The sequence below is a fragment of the Poromitra crassiceps genome, assembly GCF_964638095.1.
Source record: "Poromitra crassiceps genome assembly, chromosome: 2".
Taxonomy (NCBI): Eukaryota; Metazoa; Chordata; class Actinopteri; order Beryciformes; family Melamphaidae; genus Poromitra; species Poromitra crassiceps.
In genome coordinates this window covers 27,623,731-27,640,888 of record NC_139624.1, presented here as the reverse complement: position 1 = coordinate 27,640,888, position 17,158 = coordinate 27,623,731, and the positions used below count along the sequence as shown (strand labels likewise).

The window sequence follows — 17,158 nt, the reverse complement described above, 5'->3', positions numbered from 1 at the left end:
GATGGTGACTGGGGAGGGGAAGGGGGGGGGGGGGCGGGCGGTTCCACCTCCCTTCCTATGGTCCACGATGGTCTCCTTGGTCTTGGAGATGTTCAGGGAGAGGCGATTGGCCTGGCACCATTGTTCCAGGCAAATCACCTTTGTCCTGTAGGCCGTCTCGTCGTCATTGGAGATCAGCCCCACCAACACCGTGTCGTCCGAATGATGGAAAGAGACACGCCAGAGAGACACGCCACGACACGACTGTCCCATGCTGGAGTGTGTGTCTTGTTTTCTTGTTTCCTCTCTCCCTCTCCCTCTCATTTGTTTGATCACATAAACTTGATCATGTCTGCAGTTAGACTAATTTCTGCTGATTGGTTTTATTAGATTAGTATGTGTGCGTATGCATGTGTTGGGGCTATACGCTAATTAATGAGTCAATTCTCTTCTTTTGTCTTCTAGGACCCAGATTAACTTCACCGTGGCCATTGATTTCACAGCTTCAAATGGTGAGCTTCCCCACACACACATTTAAATGATTTATTTATGTCCACATAAATACAGAGTACAAAGGACATAAACACTAATAATGCATTGCAGTCAGATGCTGGGAGAGTGGGAGACAGTTACAAAAGTGCCTAGTTGGCAACCACAATAATGCGTACAACAACAAAAAAAGGAACACCACACAGGGTGATGGCAGTGGCAAGTTGACAAATACAGTTACACTGTAATACAAGATATTGGTTAGTATCCACTTCAAGGATACAAAAAGCAGCACCTTCTCCATATTGAGCGGCTACCAATAATAGCAGAGACTGAGCAATACCTTGCTAGCTGTTTGGCACTTCTCTTAGGTAGTCCAGCCATCTGGAGGCCTCTCACAACCAGTTTGTGAACATGACCCAGGCTACCGAATATGAAAACTAAGGGCTCTATCTTCCCGACTTCTGTTAGCGCCCGTTTTGCGCTGGAATAGCGCCGCGCAAAGCCCTAATTGTGGGCGTGTCGGGCCGCTGCACTTCACGTCATCTCAGCGCAAACCCCGATAGCCGTATTTATGCCCATATTAACAGGATTCACCACAAGTTGAGATCACTCCCCTTAAAAGCCACAGCGTCACCGCCTGCACGTCTGTGACAGGCAGCAGCTTCTTTCTTGCTTAGTGCAAGCAGAGTGACAGTGTGAGAGAGAGAAAAGAAATGAATGAATGAATGGTTTATTTTCGGTCATAGGTTAATGAACCACAAACAAAATGTAACAATTTGTGTGAATATACAGCAAGAGAACATCATCATACATGTACATATCAAACCATTTCACACAAATACAATTTATACAATCAATGACTGAAATAAGGAATAGGCTGAAGCCAAGGCTTATTTTTTGCCTATCCTGTAAGAAAGAGGGAGAGAGTCAGAGAGAGAGAGGGGGGAGAGAACGAGAGAGGGAAGAGAGAATTGGAGGATGAACACACCACTGCCACAGTCAAGCCGAACCACCAGAGCCACCAAACGAGGAGACTGCACAATCCCTTTCAGACGTAGCATTTTCAGCCAGTCAACTTTCTCAGTTAAGGCATCCCATGACTGGAATTCATTACCACAATACATCCGTAACTGCTCCTCCTACAGGTCATTCTCCACCCATTTGAAAACTTGGCTCATTAGCAATCAATTATGTAGCCACTAATTCTGATGACTGCCTGTTTTTGTGTGTGTGTGTGTGTGTGTATATTTATACTCAATATTTCAGATTATTGTATTTATTCTGTGTATGTGACATGTGTACCTTTGTATTTCTTGTATCTGTGATCCAGGGACTACAGATGAAAACTAGCCTTTTTCGTTAATTCTGGCATGTTTTTCTGATATGCATTGTCCCTGTCAAATAAACGAATAAAATAAAATAATAAACCAGTTCGGATTGTAACGAAAATTGATGCTTTTGTAATTAGTAGCCTTTTAACACATTGAGTGCCAAGGACGTCTCTGGACGTCCTAAAAAAATGTAACGAGGAGTGCCAAGGACGTCTGTGGACGTCCTAAAATCATAATTCATATTATTCCATAATTCTGCTGTTTAAGGTCGTACCTAGCCAGTGAGCATGAATCCCTTCAAGGGATCACACGGCGCCACCTTAAACATCGACACGGGAGCTGCGCCACCCACCTCAGATCCTTTACTTTGTGCAGGAGACAGCGGGGAAAGACGTGATCAAAGGGGAAACCGATGCATGCTTCAGCCAGAGCCGTATAGATTGCTCTGTCTGCAGCGGACAGTGGGCTCGGCTGCATCCGCGCTCACAACTGAGCTCTTCTGCTTCTATCTATCTCCACACGATTCCCTGCCAGAAAGCCAGCATCCGAAGCCGAACGGCCAAGCCTTTTCGTTCAGTCGCGTTTGGCATTTCCTTGTTGCGCGCTGGGATCCGTCCGGGGCAAAAACGGAGTCTGTGAGAAAACAAACTCTGTGCGTGTGGGGAGGAGCCCGCAGCTCAGAGGTGGAGAGGGGGGGGGGGGGGGGGGGGGGGGGGCACGCAGGCTGCACAGAAACCACACCACGCCACCACATCAGAAAACACCAGCCAGAATCAGTGAATGTGCTCGAAATTAGAGTGCAAAAGGTATTCATAAAAGTGACTATATCTTGGAAAGTAAAAAAAAAACGACAGAAAACCCTTGAAAGTGCACTTTTTTCAGAGGCTGTCATTTCATAATGGAACTGTCTAGAAACAAAATTTCTTCTTTGGAAGAAGCAGGAGTGTTCAATGTTTCATTAAAGTAGCCTACAGCCCTGTCAATATAGCCCTAATAGAAAAAATTCTATAGCTGTTTTCAACTGAATGGAAGTGAATCTGGCACAGGCTGCAGACAATTTTACTGAAGCGCTGTGGCACTCAATGTGTTAATTAGCCGTTTCGCTCATATAGGCTATAACATACACATTTAAAAATAGCCTATTCGTTTCTTTAATAGGCTAGGGATGTGTGAGATTTTATTTCAATAGCCTATACCAGAATTGTCCACTCGGATTAACCTATTGTTGCATGGTGCAATTGTGCAGGGAGAGAGGTTACTGTATGCTGTCAATGGTTACTATACTGGCCGGTGTTGTGTCAGAAAGTGATTTTCTGCCAGAAACTGATTTCGATCCGCGGGACCACCACGCACAGCACAGCACAGCACAGCACTGCCTCGGTGCCTGGGCAGTGACAAACCATGACAAACGAATGTTTTTTTCTGCAGTGTAGGTTAGTTGAAAATCAATGTGGCATTCTGAGGAGGGAATTGTGTGTCCGCGCGTGAGCCGTGCGTAATGGCCCTATCCAAGCGAGGATTTCCTGCACTGCGCCGGAGAATACTGTCTGCGCTCAGGCGTACGTCTGCGTTTGCGCTAAGACCAGCTATTTCCTGGCGTTAAAATTGAGAGCACCAAGGTGATTTTTTTCTAACACATTGCGCTGAACCGCCTATTTTGGAACGGGCAACTCCCAAACCTCTCTTTATGCTCGCCACATACCGACGGTATCTTCCCCACAGCGCTAAATGACACTTGCGCGAGACACATGATAGGCTAGAGGCCCACCGACACGCCTGGGCCACGCCTACACCTGTGTCATCACAGCGCAAAACTGGATGGTGCGCTGGGAAGATAGCAATAAGATATATAAAAAGTAGAGCGCGCACATCCACTCAAAATGCAGGTGCAGGACAAAAGCAATGAAACATATAAAAATAAATAGAGTCCGCACACTGCTCGACTTGCTCCCAGTTGATTTATTTTTAACGTTTCGGTCAACAAGGACCTTCTTCAGAAATGAAGAAGGTTTCTGAAGAAGGTCCTTGTTGACCGAAACGTTAAAAATAAATCAACTGGGAGCAAGTCGAGCAGTGTGCGGACTCTATTTATTTTTATAAGATAGGAATAAGAGGCACGCAAACGCAGCGCAAAGGCAGCGCAAACGATAGCGCCGTACAAAGATAGGGCCCTTAAAGTTTACAACTATAGCCCAGCTATAAATGGTTTGCTTCAGCTGTTGATACTTTAACATCTTGGTCAGAAAGGCCTCCTCTAGGCTGTGGTCAAAGGTACAGCCAACCTCTAGGATGAACACCTCTCTGTGATTTTCATTGACAACAACATCAGGAGTGTTAGCTGGAATATTAGAGAAGACATCAGAATTGTCACTACACAGACTGAACATGCTTGGCTTCACACTGGAATGTTTATAGAGCGAGATAGAAGATCTAAAAATAGAGGTGATATCAAATCCACTATTCTATCATGCCTACAGATGTAGAGCCCTTTGTATGCATGGCAACCATTTAAGATGTGGGACATGGTTTCAGTTAACTGTTCATGACCATGATGTATACAATGAGGAGCATGACTGTCAGGAAACCAGATGGAAAGGTTTTTTTTTTTTTTCGTTTTTTCCCCCCCGATTTTTGTATCCCATTTTTATCCCCCTTAGTGCTAATTTACTTTTATTTATCCTGGTTGCTACTCCACCCTCTGCCGATCTGGGGAGAGCCGAAACTGGCTCCATGCTTCCTCCAAGACATGGGCAGTTAGCCAGCCGCTTCTTTTCACCTGACAGGGGAAGCTTCACTGGTAGGACATAGCACGTGGGAGGTTCACGCTATTCCAACCGGTTCCCCTCCCTCTGAACAGGCGCCCTTAACGACCAGAGGAGGAACCACATTGCAACCAGGATATTGTTGATATGTTTTTTGGTGAAGGGGGTTCCTATATGAAGGAAACCCCCGGGAGGCACGGGGAGAACATGCAAACTCCACACAGAAAGGCCCTTTTGACGACCCCACCCGGGCGGTGGGCACTCGAGGACATGCGGACGGGCACGCATTCCTTCAGCGTTCACAGCGTCCCAGGTGAGAATCGAACCCAGGATCTTCGAGCTGTGAGGCGACAGCGCTTACCACTGCACCACCGTACCCCCCTACCAGATGGAAATGGTTGGTAAAACCTGTAGTCTCGCTTTTATAGCGAAGATGACAATGCTCTCGTCTACAGCTGGATTTTTAAATACTGCATGAGAGACAGAGTGATCTGCTACAGGAAGGCATGCAAGCTTCCCTTGAAGTTTCAACTCAGTCCAGTGTTGTTGCGCCCTCAAGAGGTGACCTCGGGCATTTGTTAGTGGAAGCTGATGTTCTGATCCACAAATGTCCATAGTCGCTCTCACAGTGATGCTGGGGTCAGATATAATCTCCTCCGAGACATTCACTGCCTCAGAGTTAGACCCCACCCACTCCAGTGTGACTTTGGCCCAGCAACATAGATCGTTCAAGTCCAGCCAGTCAGACCACACACCAAAGCCAGGAGAGCGACTGTCCAGCTTTCCGCTGGGTTTCCTCCTGAAGCCCAGGAAGCTAGGATCCAACCCACGTGCCAGGGGGACCTTGCATCTTTTTAGGTCCAGGAACAAAGAATCTCTTGCGAGATCCCTGACATGTTGGTCATCGCTGTTGAGCATATATTTAAAAGATGGCCGAGCCTCGTAGCAAAATAAGTCCATTCAAAATTTGGGACCCCCAGACCACCCTCCTGTTTACTATGGAACAAAATATCATGTGTAGTATGTGTATTCAGCCCAGCCCACTGTCTTACCAAAACGTATGGTTTTATCATTCAATACACGCAAAGACTTACGTGGAATTAGGACATTGACATAGATTTTGGTGGTCAAGGTACAGCCAACCTCTAGGATGAACACCTCTCTGTGATTTTCATTGACAACAACATCAGGAGTGTTAGCTGGAATATTAGAGAAGACATCAGAATTGTCACTACACAGACTGAACATGCTTGGCTTCACACTGGAATGTTTATAGAGCGAGATAGAAGATCTAAAAATAGAGGTGATATCAAATCCACTATTCTATCATGCCTACAGATGTAGAGCCCTTTGTATGCATGGCAACCATTTAAGATGTGGGACATGGTTTCAGTTAACTGTTCATGACCATGATGTATACAATGAGGAGCATGACTGTCAGGAAACCAGATGGAAAGGTTTTTTTTTTTTTTCGTTTTTTCCCCCCCGATTTTTGTATCCCATTTTTATCCCCCTTAGTGCTAATTTACTTTTATTTATCCTGGTTGCTACTCCACCCTCTGCCGATCTGGGGAGAGCCGAAACTGGCTCCATGCTTCCTCCAAGACATGGGCAGTTAGCCAGCCGCTTCTTTTCACCTGACAGGGGAAGCTTCACTGGTAGGACATAGCACGTGGGAGGTTCACGCTATTCCAACCGGTTCCCCTCCCTCTGAACAGGCGCCCTTAACGACCAGAGGAGGAACCACATTGCAACCAGGATATTGTTGATATGTTTTTTGGTGAAGGGGGTTCCTATATGAAGGAAACCCCCGGGAGGCACGGGGAGAACATGCAAACTCCACACAGAAAGGCCCTTTTGACGACCCCACCCGGGCGGTGGGCACTCGAGGACATGCGGACGGGCACGCATTCCTTCAGCGTTCACAGCGTCCCAGGTGAGAATCGAACCCAGGATCTTCGAGCTGTGAGGCGACAGCGCTTACCACTGCACCACCGTACCCCCCTACCAGATGGAAATGGTTGGTAAAACCTGTAGTCTCGCTTTTATAGCGAAGATGACAATGCTCTCGTCTACAGCTGGATTTTTAAATACTGCATGAGAGACAGAGTGATCTGCTACAGGAAGGCATGCAAGCTTCCCTTGAAGTTTCAACTCAGTCCAGTGTTGTTGCGCCCTCAAGAGGTGACCTCGGGCATTTGTTAGTGGAAGCTGATGTTCTGATCCACAAATGTCCATAGTCGCTCTCACAGTGATGCTGGGGTCAGATATAATCTCCTCCGAGACATTCACTGCCTCAGAGTTAGACCCCACCCACTCCAGTGTGACTTTGGCCCAGCAACATAGATCGTTCAAGTCCAGCCAGTCAGACCACACACCAAAGCCAGGAGAGCGACTGTCCAGCTTTCCGCTGGGTTTCCTCCTGAAGCCCAGGAAGCTAGGATCCAACCCACGTGCCAGGGGGACCTTGCATCTTTTTAGGTCCAGGAACAAAGAATCTCTTGCGAGATCCCTGACATGTTGGTCATCGCTGTTGAGCATATATTTAAAAGATGGCCGAGCCTCGTAGCAAAATAAGTCCATTCAAAATTTGGGACCCCCAGACCACCCTCCTGTTTACTATGGAACAAAATATCATGTGTAGTATGTGTATTCAGCCCAGCCCACTGTCTTACCAAAACGTATGGTTTTATCATTCAATACACGCAAAGACTTACGTGGAATTAGGACATTGACATAGATTTTGGTGGTCAAAGGTCAAATGTCAAGGTCACTGTGACCTCTCGAATGCCATTTTCAAGCTTGTAAATGCGATATCTGAGGAACGCCTTGACGGAATTTCATCAGATTTGCCTTAAACATCCACTTGGACTCAAGGATGAACTGATTCGATTTTAGTGGTCAAAGGTCAAGGTCACTGTGACCTCTCGAACGGCATTTTCAAGCTTGTTAACGCGATATCTGAGGAACGCCTTGACGGAATTTCATCAAATTTGCCTTAACCATCTACTTAGGCTCAAGGAGGATCTGATTAGATTTTGGTGGTCAAAGGTCAAGGTCACTGTGACCTCTCGAACGCCATTTTCAAGCTTGTTAACGCGATATCTCAGGAATGCCTTGACGGAATTTCATCATATTTGCATTAAACATCCACTTGGACTCAAGGATGAACCGATTAGATTTTGGTGGTCAAAGGTCAAAGGCCAATGTCACTGTGACCTCTCGAACGCCATTTTCAAGCTTGTTAGCGCAACATCTCAGGAAGGCCTTGACGGAATTTCATCAAATTTGCCTCAAACATCGCCTTGGACTCAAGCATGAACTGATTACATTTTGGTGGTCAAAGATCAAGGTCACTGTGACTACTCAAACGCCATTTTCAAGCTTGTTAACGCAATATCTCAGGAATGCCTTGACGGAGTTTCATCAAATTTGCCTCAAACATCGACTTGGACTCAAGGATGAACTCACGAATGCCAGTTCGTTAAAGCGATATCTCAAGAACGGCTTGATGGAATTTCTGCCAATTTGGCTCAAACGTCGACTTAGGCGCAAGCATGAACTGATTACATTTTGGTGATGAAAGGTCAAGGTCACTGTGACCTCGCCAATGCCATTTTCAAGCTTGTTAATGCCATATCTCAGGAATGCCTTGACGGAATTTAATCAAATTTGCCTCAAACATTAACTTGGCCTCAAGGATGAACTGATTACATTTTGGTGGTCAACCTTCAAGGTCACTGTGACCTCACGAACGCCATTCAGCCTACACTAGCCTAGTCTACACTAATTTCAACGTGAGGCTAAGTAAACAAAACTTCAGCATTTCCCGGAGTGCACGCTTCACATTGTGTGGATCCTATTTTTACCCAAGAACCACTGCGTTGAGCAAAGATCGCCTATAGAGACGATATCCACTACACAGCACAGACTCATCCAAATTCAACAATTTCGAAAATTTCATCTCTTGCCACCAGGGGGTGCTGCAGCTTCCCGCGCCGTTGGGTCTCTCCATCTCTCTCTGTCCTCCTCGGCACGAGTGAGTCCACTCTATTACGCATGGAGAGAATTACACCATATTGCATGCCTCGTGCAAACAGCGATTGCGAGACAGGGAATCCAATTGGTTTTATTGGCCACACCTGTGAATAATTCTGGTACTTAAGACTGCCCAAATCCCGTTTGCGCTGGCATTTTGGGGGCGCAGATGATTTGGCACGGCTCTAATTTGTGCCTGCGGCACAAATTAGAGAAAAGAAACCATATTTTCTTTCACAATCCATCTTTTACAATGTAGGTAAGCTACTGTACCACACTTGCTGCCCTGCAACCATTGGGAGCATTTTGGGGTTCAGTATCTTACCCAAAGACACTTAAACATGAGGACTGGAGGATCGGGGGATCAAACCACCAACCTCTTTTATCCCAAGCAATTTGTAGATGACCCACTCTACCTCCTGAGCCACAGGCGCCCCATCTGTAGCACAGCCATAAAATCCCTTTTACTGACGACAGATAAATACATTTTGTTCCCCTGGATATTGGCCAGAGGAGGGGGACAGTCTGTCACACCGCACCGCCAATTTCATGTAGGAAGAGGCAATGGCAAATACTTAGTTATCAATAAATCAAAGTGAAGTTAAAAGAATAAATATTGGGTAGGCCTGTACCCGACTGGCTGTTCAACCTTTTTTTTCTTTCCTGAAAATCCATTGGCGAGCTTGTTTGATTTGTTTGTTTGATTTGTTTGTTTAAAGGGAACTTGGTTTTACGGTATTAATAGGCTGATACTTATACCAAAATAGGCTATATCTCACGATATAGTAGGAGAAACCAAGCAATTCTATGTAAAATCAGACATTCAGCACCCCCATATACCCGGAATGGAATGATCCTCGTTTCATAATTACAGTTTTGCGACTATTCGACTGTGAGATTGACAGTCGAATCAGCCTCCTTCAAACAAATGGTCCAATCGTCGACTATTTGGGGGGACCCCTAATATTGGTGCAGTGACCTAATTTTATGCTTTCATGCCATCATCATGACTTAACATGGATGTCAATAAACCAAAAGCACACAGTCTTTGCCAAAGTTAGCTTACTGTATTTTGTTTGCTGTTCAGAATATCATCTGACTGTGTGTGTGTGTGTGTGTGTGTGTGTCTGTCTGTCTGCCTCCACCAGGAAACCCGGCCCAGTCCACCTCGCTCCACTACATGAGCCCCTACCAGCTGAATGCCTACGCCATGGCCCTGAAGGCAGTGGGGGAGATCATCCAGGACTACGACAGTGACAAGATGTTCCCAGCTCTGGGCTTCGGAGCCAAGCTGCCGCCCGATGGACGGGTCTCCCACGAGTTCGCCTTGGTGAGAGCGAGGGAATGTGGAATGAAGGATGAGAGAGTGAGAGAAGGAAGGCAGAGAGGAGAGGGAGCGAGGAAGGAAAGGTGTTGATTGCTTTAGGCGAGGAACATTTCTCTAAAGCAGGGTTTTTGGGACCCCAAGTGGGGTCGCCTGAAATTTCTAGTAATTTATCAAATTAATAATTATTATCTATACCAGTAGTGGGGCGGCATAGCTCAACATATGAGAGCAATCGTTCATTTTGTGATAAAAGCACCAAATTTTGAAGATGTGTCTATAGATATATTGTGAACAAAACTGGATATTGGGGCATCACAAATTTCCCCCCTGGTAGCCGTGGCGGACATTTTTCAAAATGGCCACCAGCGGTTGGTCAAACTTTCCTATCCTATTCATAGCTTTCAAGGGGCGTTACGTGCTGCCGGGAACGCCCACCTGACGGTCAAAAAAAAAACGTGTTCATTCCGCTGCCCGCACTAGTTTCTCACGCTGTGTTTGTTCAGCCAAAATGCCGGATACCTGTTGTGCTATCGGTTGCACTAACCGACGAGGAGACACGCCTGGCTTGTGCTTTTACAGAATCCCGTCGGAGAAAGAAAACTCAGACAGGAGGAGGTTGTGGATTTGTGCGATTAGACGTGGTTCAGTCGCTGGGGAGGGCAAATGGCTTTTTTTCTGCCATCAAAGTACACACGTTTTTGCGGCCAACATTTCATCAAAGGTAAGCTCAAGTAACGTTAACGGGGTATTTTAATCATTATTGTAACGTTACTTGAGCTTACCTTTGATGAAATGTTGGCCGCAAAGACGTGTGTACAAACAGCTGAACAAACACAGCGTGAGAAACTAGTCGACTCGGCTGGCAGCGGAATGAACAAGTTTTTTTTTTGACCGCCAGGTGGGCGTCCCCGGCAGCACGTAACGCCCCTTGAAAGCTATGAATTGGCCCCACATGCAATAACAGGCATAATGTAGTTCCTAGTAACCCTGAAAAGCAAATAAAATACTCATAATTCTATGGATGTTTACAAAGTAATTGGTAATTTCATTATATTGTGCATTATAGGCCTATTAGTGGGGCAGCATAGCTAACCTATTATTCATTTTATGTAAGCGCCACATTTGGTACATATATAGCATAAAGGGATAGTGCGGATTATTGGACATAAAGTTGTATGAACTCCATACCAGTTGTAGAGTGTATGGGGAGCTGACTTGCTGATCCATGAGTCCCGTGGGCGGAGCTCTATTTTGATGTGAGTGGAGAAAAACTAGTCCGACGGACATTCTAGGGTCACGGAGTTATCAAGTTTTACTCCTAAAGAAAGCATGTATGTGTTATGACATGTAATTTCAACAATAAAACCGCAGTCTTGCTGTTGATCAGACCGCGCTATTTATTGGCACTACTTTCTGGCCCCACCACTGCGGTCACTAACACTGTGTCCAGGTGTTTCAGACACAGCGTGCTCTGTAAACACGCTACTAAAACATACTAAACATGTCTGACTATGAAAGTGATGAAGATTTGCCGTTTACGCCAGATTTGAGGGGATGTCTTTATGAACCTGAATACACAGATGAGGAACTTGTCAGATCGACCTAGAATGGGCAGAGAGAGAGGAGAGAGAGAGAGACTGAGCAAGAAGATGCAGAACAACAGAGTTGAGAGAGCTACTGCTGCCGAGTAGCCTATATAGGCTATGTATTATTATTATTTTTTTACTGACAACATGAGTCAGATTAGTCAGTTAGATTTAGGTAGCCTACTATAGTCTCTCATACCATGGGTTTTGGCACAGCAGTGCTCTTCAGTACATGGGTTTTTCTCTGCTGGATGTGGAGGTAAATAATCATTTTATAGGTGAAATGAGCACCGTACACTCAATTGTTTTATCCTCGCTGGCTTTGTGCATCCGCGGCAGTCACTAACTTGGGCTATGTATTTATTTAGGTAGGTGTTTCAGACACAGCACGCCAGAGCGTTTATGTCTGTAAACAGCGAGGCGAGTTGACAAAATGGTGCGCACTTGTGATTTTCCAGGCTGTAGCAATCAAAACTTTAGTGATACTGTATTCCATCATTTCCCTGTCACGGATCATGCCCTTAGACAACTCTGGCTTGTTGAAATAGGGTTGAGCTTTGACACAAAGCCAGCAAGGATAAAAACAATCAAGTGTACGGTGCACATTTCACCTATACAAAGGATTATTTACCTCCACGTCCAGAGCAGAGGAAACCTAGCCTAGGTAAACCCAGCCCCCACGTGACCTGCTCTCTCAGTTCCCAGTCACATAGTGACTGAGAACAGGTCTGAGAGCAGGTCACGTGGGGGATGGGTTTACCCAGGCTAGAGGAAACCCCTTGTACTGAAGAGCACTGCTGTGCCAAAACCCATGGTATGAGAGACTATAGTACCTAAATCTAACAATGTTGTCAGTTAAAAAATAAAAATAAATACATAGCCTACATAGGCTACTCGGGCAGCAGTAGCTCTCCAACTCTGTTGATCTGCGTCTTCTTTCTCCGTCTCTCTCCTCTCTCTCTCTCTGCCCATTCTAGGTCGATCTGACAAGTTCCTCATCTGTGTATTCAGGTTCATAAAGACATCCCCTCAAATTTGGCGTAAACGGCATATCTTAATCGCTTTCATAGTTTAGTCAGACATGTTTAGTATGTTTTAGTAGCCTGTTTACACCTGTACACAGTGTTAGTGATGCAGTGCGGAGCCAGAAAGTAGTGCCAATAAATAGCGCGGTCTGATCAACAGCAAGAGACTGCGGTTTTATTGATGAAATGAGATGTCATAACACATGCATGCTTTCTTTAGGAGTCAAACTTGATAACTCCGTCACCCTAGGATGTCCGTCGGGACTGGTTTTTCTCTACTCAGATCAAGCTAGAGCTCCGCCCACAGGACTCATGGATCGGCAAGTCAGCTCCCCATACACTCTACAACTGATATGGAGTTCATACGACTTCATGTCCAATAATCTTCACTATCCCTTTAATGTAGAAAAAATCTGGATATTGCAGTTTGGCATTCTGATGACCATGGCAACTGTTTTCCAAAATGACTGCCAATGATTGCTGGCATAGAATACTTTCGTCACCCCCAAGCTGCTGTTTCTATGTTATCAGCACCACAAATATGATTTACATACAAGTTAAAGTGAAAATGCAACCTCATCCATAGGAGTCAGAGAGTCAGTCATGCCCTATCTCTAGAACTACAGGAATTATTCCTAAAAGGATTTATTTCTGTTCTAAACATTCTCAGACGCTACCCGGTCGTCCTGCGCGCTCCCGAACATTACCACCCCAGCCTCTAGTACAAGGTCTGCGTCGGCTATAGTTTAGCAGCTCCCAGCTTATTTTGGAGTGGGTGGTTATATGGCACTTTTTCAAACCATTAATGTCCCCGTGCTATTTAATAATTTCATGACTGGACGTAGTTACGTGGCTGGATTATTTGGAAGAGAGTAAACAAGTAAAAGTTGAATTGTTTCTTTTCCTCTATCTGCCAGTTTGAAAATGCAACAAGGAGATTTTTTTTATTTTTTTTATTTTTTTTAACCTTTATTTATACAGGGGGAGTCTCACTGAGAGCAATGCTCTCTTTTTCAGGAGCACCCTGTTCACATTCACACACACATTCATACCTGGAAGCTGACCAGTACAACCACAGTCTGATCTGTTGGCCACTGAGCAGCTCCACTGGAGCAGTTGGGGTTAAGGGCCTTGCTCAAGGGCACATCAGTGGTGGTAATGAGGGAGGGGCAAGCGCTGCCTTTTCGCTTTCCTCACCCAGATTTATCCTGCCGGTCCCGGGGATTGAACCGACGACCTTCCGGTCACAAGCTTGCTTCTCTAACCATTTAACCAAGATGATACTGCATTAGGCTATTGGGTGATGAGTGCCCGCTATTAACGTTCACGTATATTAACACGTTGAGTGCCAGAGCCGAGATATCTCGTCTTACATAATCCAACGCTTGAGTGCCAGAGCCGAGATATCTCGTCTTACATAAACATTTTTTTTTTTTGACGGTGGGACATCAATCAACAACTTTTACGTCTTCTAGATCACTATTGGAGCAAGAGAATGTGTATAATCTATTTTACCGACCACTAAGTGGCGACAGTGCTCTCCTGACTAGAGGAAGGCAAGCATTTTTTTAACTTGTCACGCCATTCTCACCCCAGCCATTCTCATGAAAATGGATGGGGGAAAACGCTTTCGTTTTCGCGCTGATTGCTGGCGATGCGGGATTGCAAATTTACATAATAGATTACAGGTGGAACACACTTTGAAACACGCAGCATAAATATGACCAGAATCGCAAAAGCTTCTCTCAACCAAAACTCCAAGAAGCGAGCGAGTCCATCCCGACTTCCTCAAACAGCGGCCGCGCAGCCACAGGCACAGGACAGCAGCAAAGCACTGAGACTGGTGACAAGCTTGTGACGGCCGCTGCAGCCAAGAAGAACGCCCACGGAGGGAGGAGTTGAAGCAACTCTCCCTCTCGCTCTCTCCCTCTCTCTCTCTCCTCTCTCTCTCTCTCGAGAGAGAGAGAGAGGAGAGAGAGAGAGAGAGAGAGAGCGCACAGAGTGAGAGACAAGGGCACCCATAATCACAGGCACGTGAGGTGGTTCTAAAAATCCATTTATCTCCAAACTCTCTGAAAATCTCTGAAACCATGCTGTACTCAACGGCTAATATCTACATAACTACTAACTCTGCAAACTAACTCTTTTAGACAGAGAAAGCACACATTCTATTAGTTATTTTTAGATGATTGGTGTTCACGAATTCTTAACAGAAAATAATCCTCGGCTCTTGTAAAATGAGCCAGAATCCTCAAAAAAAACCCTGGCACAACTTACCTACAGGATTGAAAAAATGGCTGGCACTCAATGTGTTAATGAATGGTTGGTGGCTACTGGCTTTGATCAGCGAGTGAGGGAGAGATGAGAGAAGCCGGCACACACTCCTCTCTCCACGGACGGGGGCGGCTGAGTGATGCCTCTTTAAGTCAAGTTCAGCTTTATTGTCATTTAAGCAATACACAGGGCACGGCAGAAACGAAATGATGATTGCATCTAGCCCACAAATAGTGCAATTTCAAGAGAAGTACTGACAACCGACAATAAAGGTAGTAAGTTAAAAATAAATGCTGCGGCATCTCTTGCCGGAGGGCAAGAGGGTGAACAGACTGTTGAAGGGGTGGGTGGGGTCTTTGGCAATGTTCAGGCGTTTGTGTGCTGTCTCCTGGATGGTTGGGAGAGAGGTCCCAATGATTCTCTCCGCTGACCTCACCACCCTCTGCAGAGACTTCAGGTCCATGGCGTTGCTGTTTCCATACCAGAGGGAAACGCAATTGGTTAGGATACTCTCAATGGTGCCTCTGTAGAAAGAGGTGAGGAGGGGGGGGGGGGGTGGGCTCGCTTCATTCGCCGCAGGAAGTGCAGGCGTTGGTTAGCCTGCTTTGCCAGTGATGAGGAGTTGTGTGACCAGGACAGGTCCTCCGTGATGTGCACTCCCAGGAATTTGATGTTTTTGACTGTTTAAAGGTATTGAAATAAACCTTGTCTCAAATATGAGAATGTAGAGCGCCCAAACACAGAATGTATGCTGTGCTGAAGTTGAAGGATGAGGAAACCAATGGGTTATCAAAATATAACAGAAGGATATAAGGCACAACCAGCCTTGCACACAGGTATAGGATGCAGTCTGAGTTCTAAATCCCCCCCTTTTGAATGCCAGCAACATACAGTAGGCCGTATAGGCTACTCAAGTGTATGGGCTATTGCCAAAACCACAGCATATTCACCCCTCTAGCTTAGGGCACTGCAAACGGGCACTGCACTGCAACTCACACCCAAAATCTCACCCCACAAGGGCACACTAAGATTGCACTGCAAACGTCATCACTTCACTGCAAACATATAGGTAAAACAGGCTATAAAGGCACGCATGCGCAGCATTCTCAGGAACAGTTAAATAACCCAGCTGCTTTCCTCCCCGCACTGTGTGGCTATGAGTGCTACTTTAAAACACATATAACATTAAAATACACATCACATAAAAGACAAAGGACATAAATCAAAATGTGTATCTTTTAAAAAGCACTTAACTGTCCACAAGTGCGAGACCCTCTCCGGGGTCTGAGCTTTGGCACTGGTCCCGGCTTCAAAGTTTACTGTGGGGGAAGCCACCGGTCCAGCGCAGTGAGGCGTCTCCACAGACGGCAGGAGAGCCTCTGCCACAGGCTGGAGAGCGGCGGAGAAGGCACTCCTATATGATTCCCACTATCTTCACCACAATGCCCTGCCTGTAGCAGGAACCTGCAGGCCCTGGTTTGCCACCCACCCAGATGCTGTCTATCTTCACCGCCGGCAGCCTTAAACTAACGAATGGCACCCACCCGTCCACCCTCCACTAACAAGTGCAACAAGGCTGTTTGCTCGGCTGGGCTTCTGCCCTGTAACGTGCACCGGGCTCCGCTCTCCAGAGACAAATATGCCTATCCGATTTTCCCCTTTCAATCCTACCCCGCTTGCTCGAGCACAGGTGTGATCACTTGCCTAATCAGCACGGGTGCAATTCCCCCCACCCTCTGGCATACAGCATCACTCATTACAGTATACTATGCAGAGCATGTGAGCGGAGTGGAGCGGGGAGCAAGCGGGGAGTGGAGCGGCGGGATTTTGGCTTGAGCGGTGAGCGGGGACCAGAGCGCTACCGGAGCGAAAGTCGGAGCGACACCGATCACCCGCTCAGTCCCGCTCCAGTTTCGCTCACAACATGTTCGGGTCGAACCAGAATGCATCGGTGCGTGGCCATGTGCACGCCCACTATTTTCTTGCCAGCTGCTGCGAGATGAGAAGGAAGAGACTCATGGACCCTGACCCTGAAGACACACAGAACGTTTGTTTATTTATGTAATAAAAACATGTTCAATAATAGCCTGAGGAGTCTGAGTCAGACTCCTCAGGCTATCATTGAACATGTAATAAGCGGTATGTTTATTCCTTTTCTGCCTCGCGCTCCTGCATCTCCGCAGCGGGGCTGCTGCGTGCGTAATTACGCAGCGTATTGAGAGCCACGCTGAGTGATGCCCCTCTCTTTGAAGTTTGATTTCGTTGCACCATCACACATTTTCTTTATCAGCTTTTTTTAATTTGTTTCTATTCATCTATATACATTCAATCCGACCAACTTTTT

At 46.2% G+C, this 17,158-nt stretch overlaps 1 protein-coding gene across 3 annotated transcripts in view; it reads left to right on the top strand.

Annotated features, from left to right (window-relative positions):
• LOC310772275 (copine-8) overlaps positions 1–17,158 on the top strand; it is a gene marked incomplete at both ends in the record, with an annotated part of 185,612 nt that overhangs the window by 150,133 nt on the left and 18,321 nt on the right. For 2 of the 3 annotated variants that reach the window (XM_083632037.1, XM_083632036.1), the window contains 2 exons: positions 445–491; positions 9,751–9,932. In XM_083632037.1, coding sequence (XP_083488163.1) covers positions 445–491; positions 9,751–9,932 — 229 coding nt within the window. Of the gene's footprint in view, positions 1–444; positions 492–8,552; positions 8,604–9,750; positions 9,933–17,158 lie in introns of those variants that run through there. The other variant, XM_083632038.1, reaches the window with a different exon arrangement.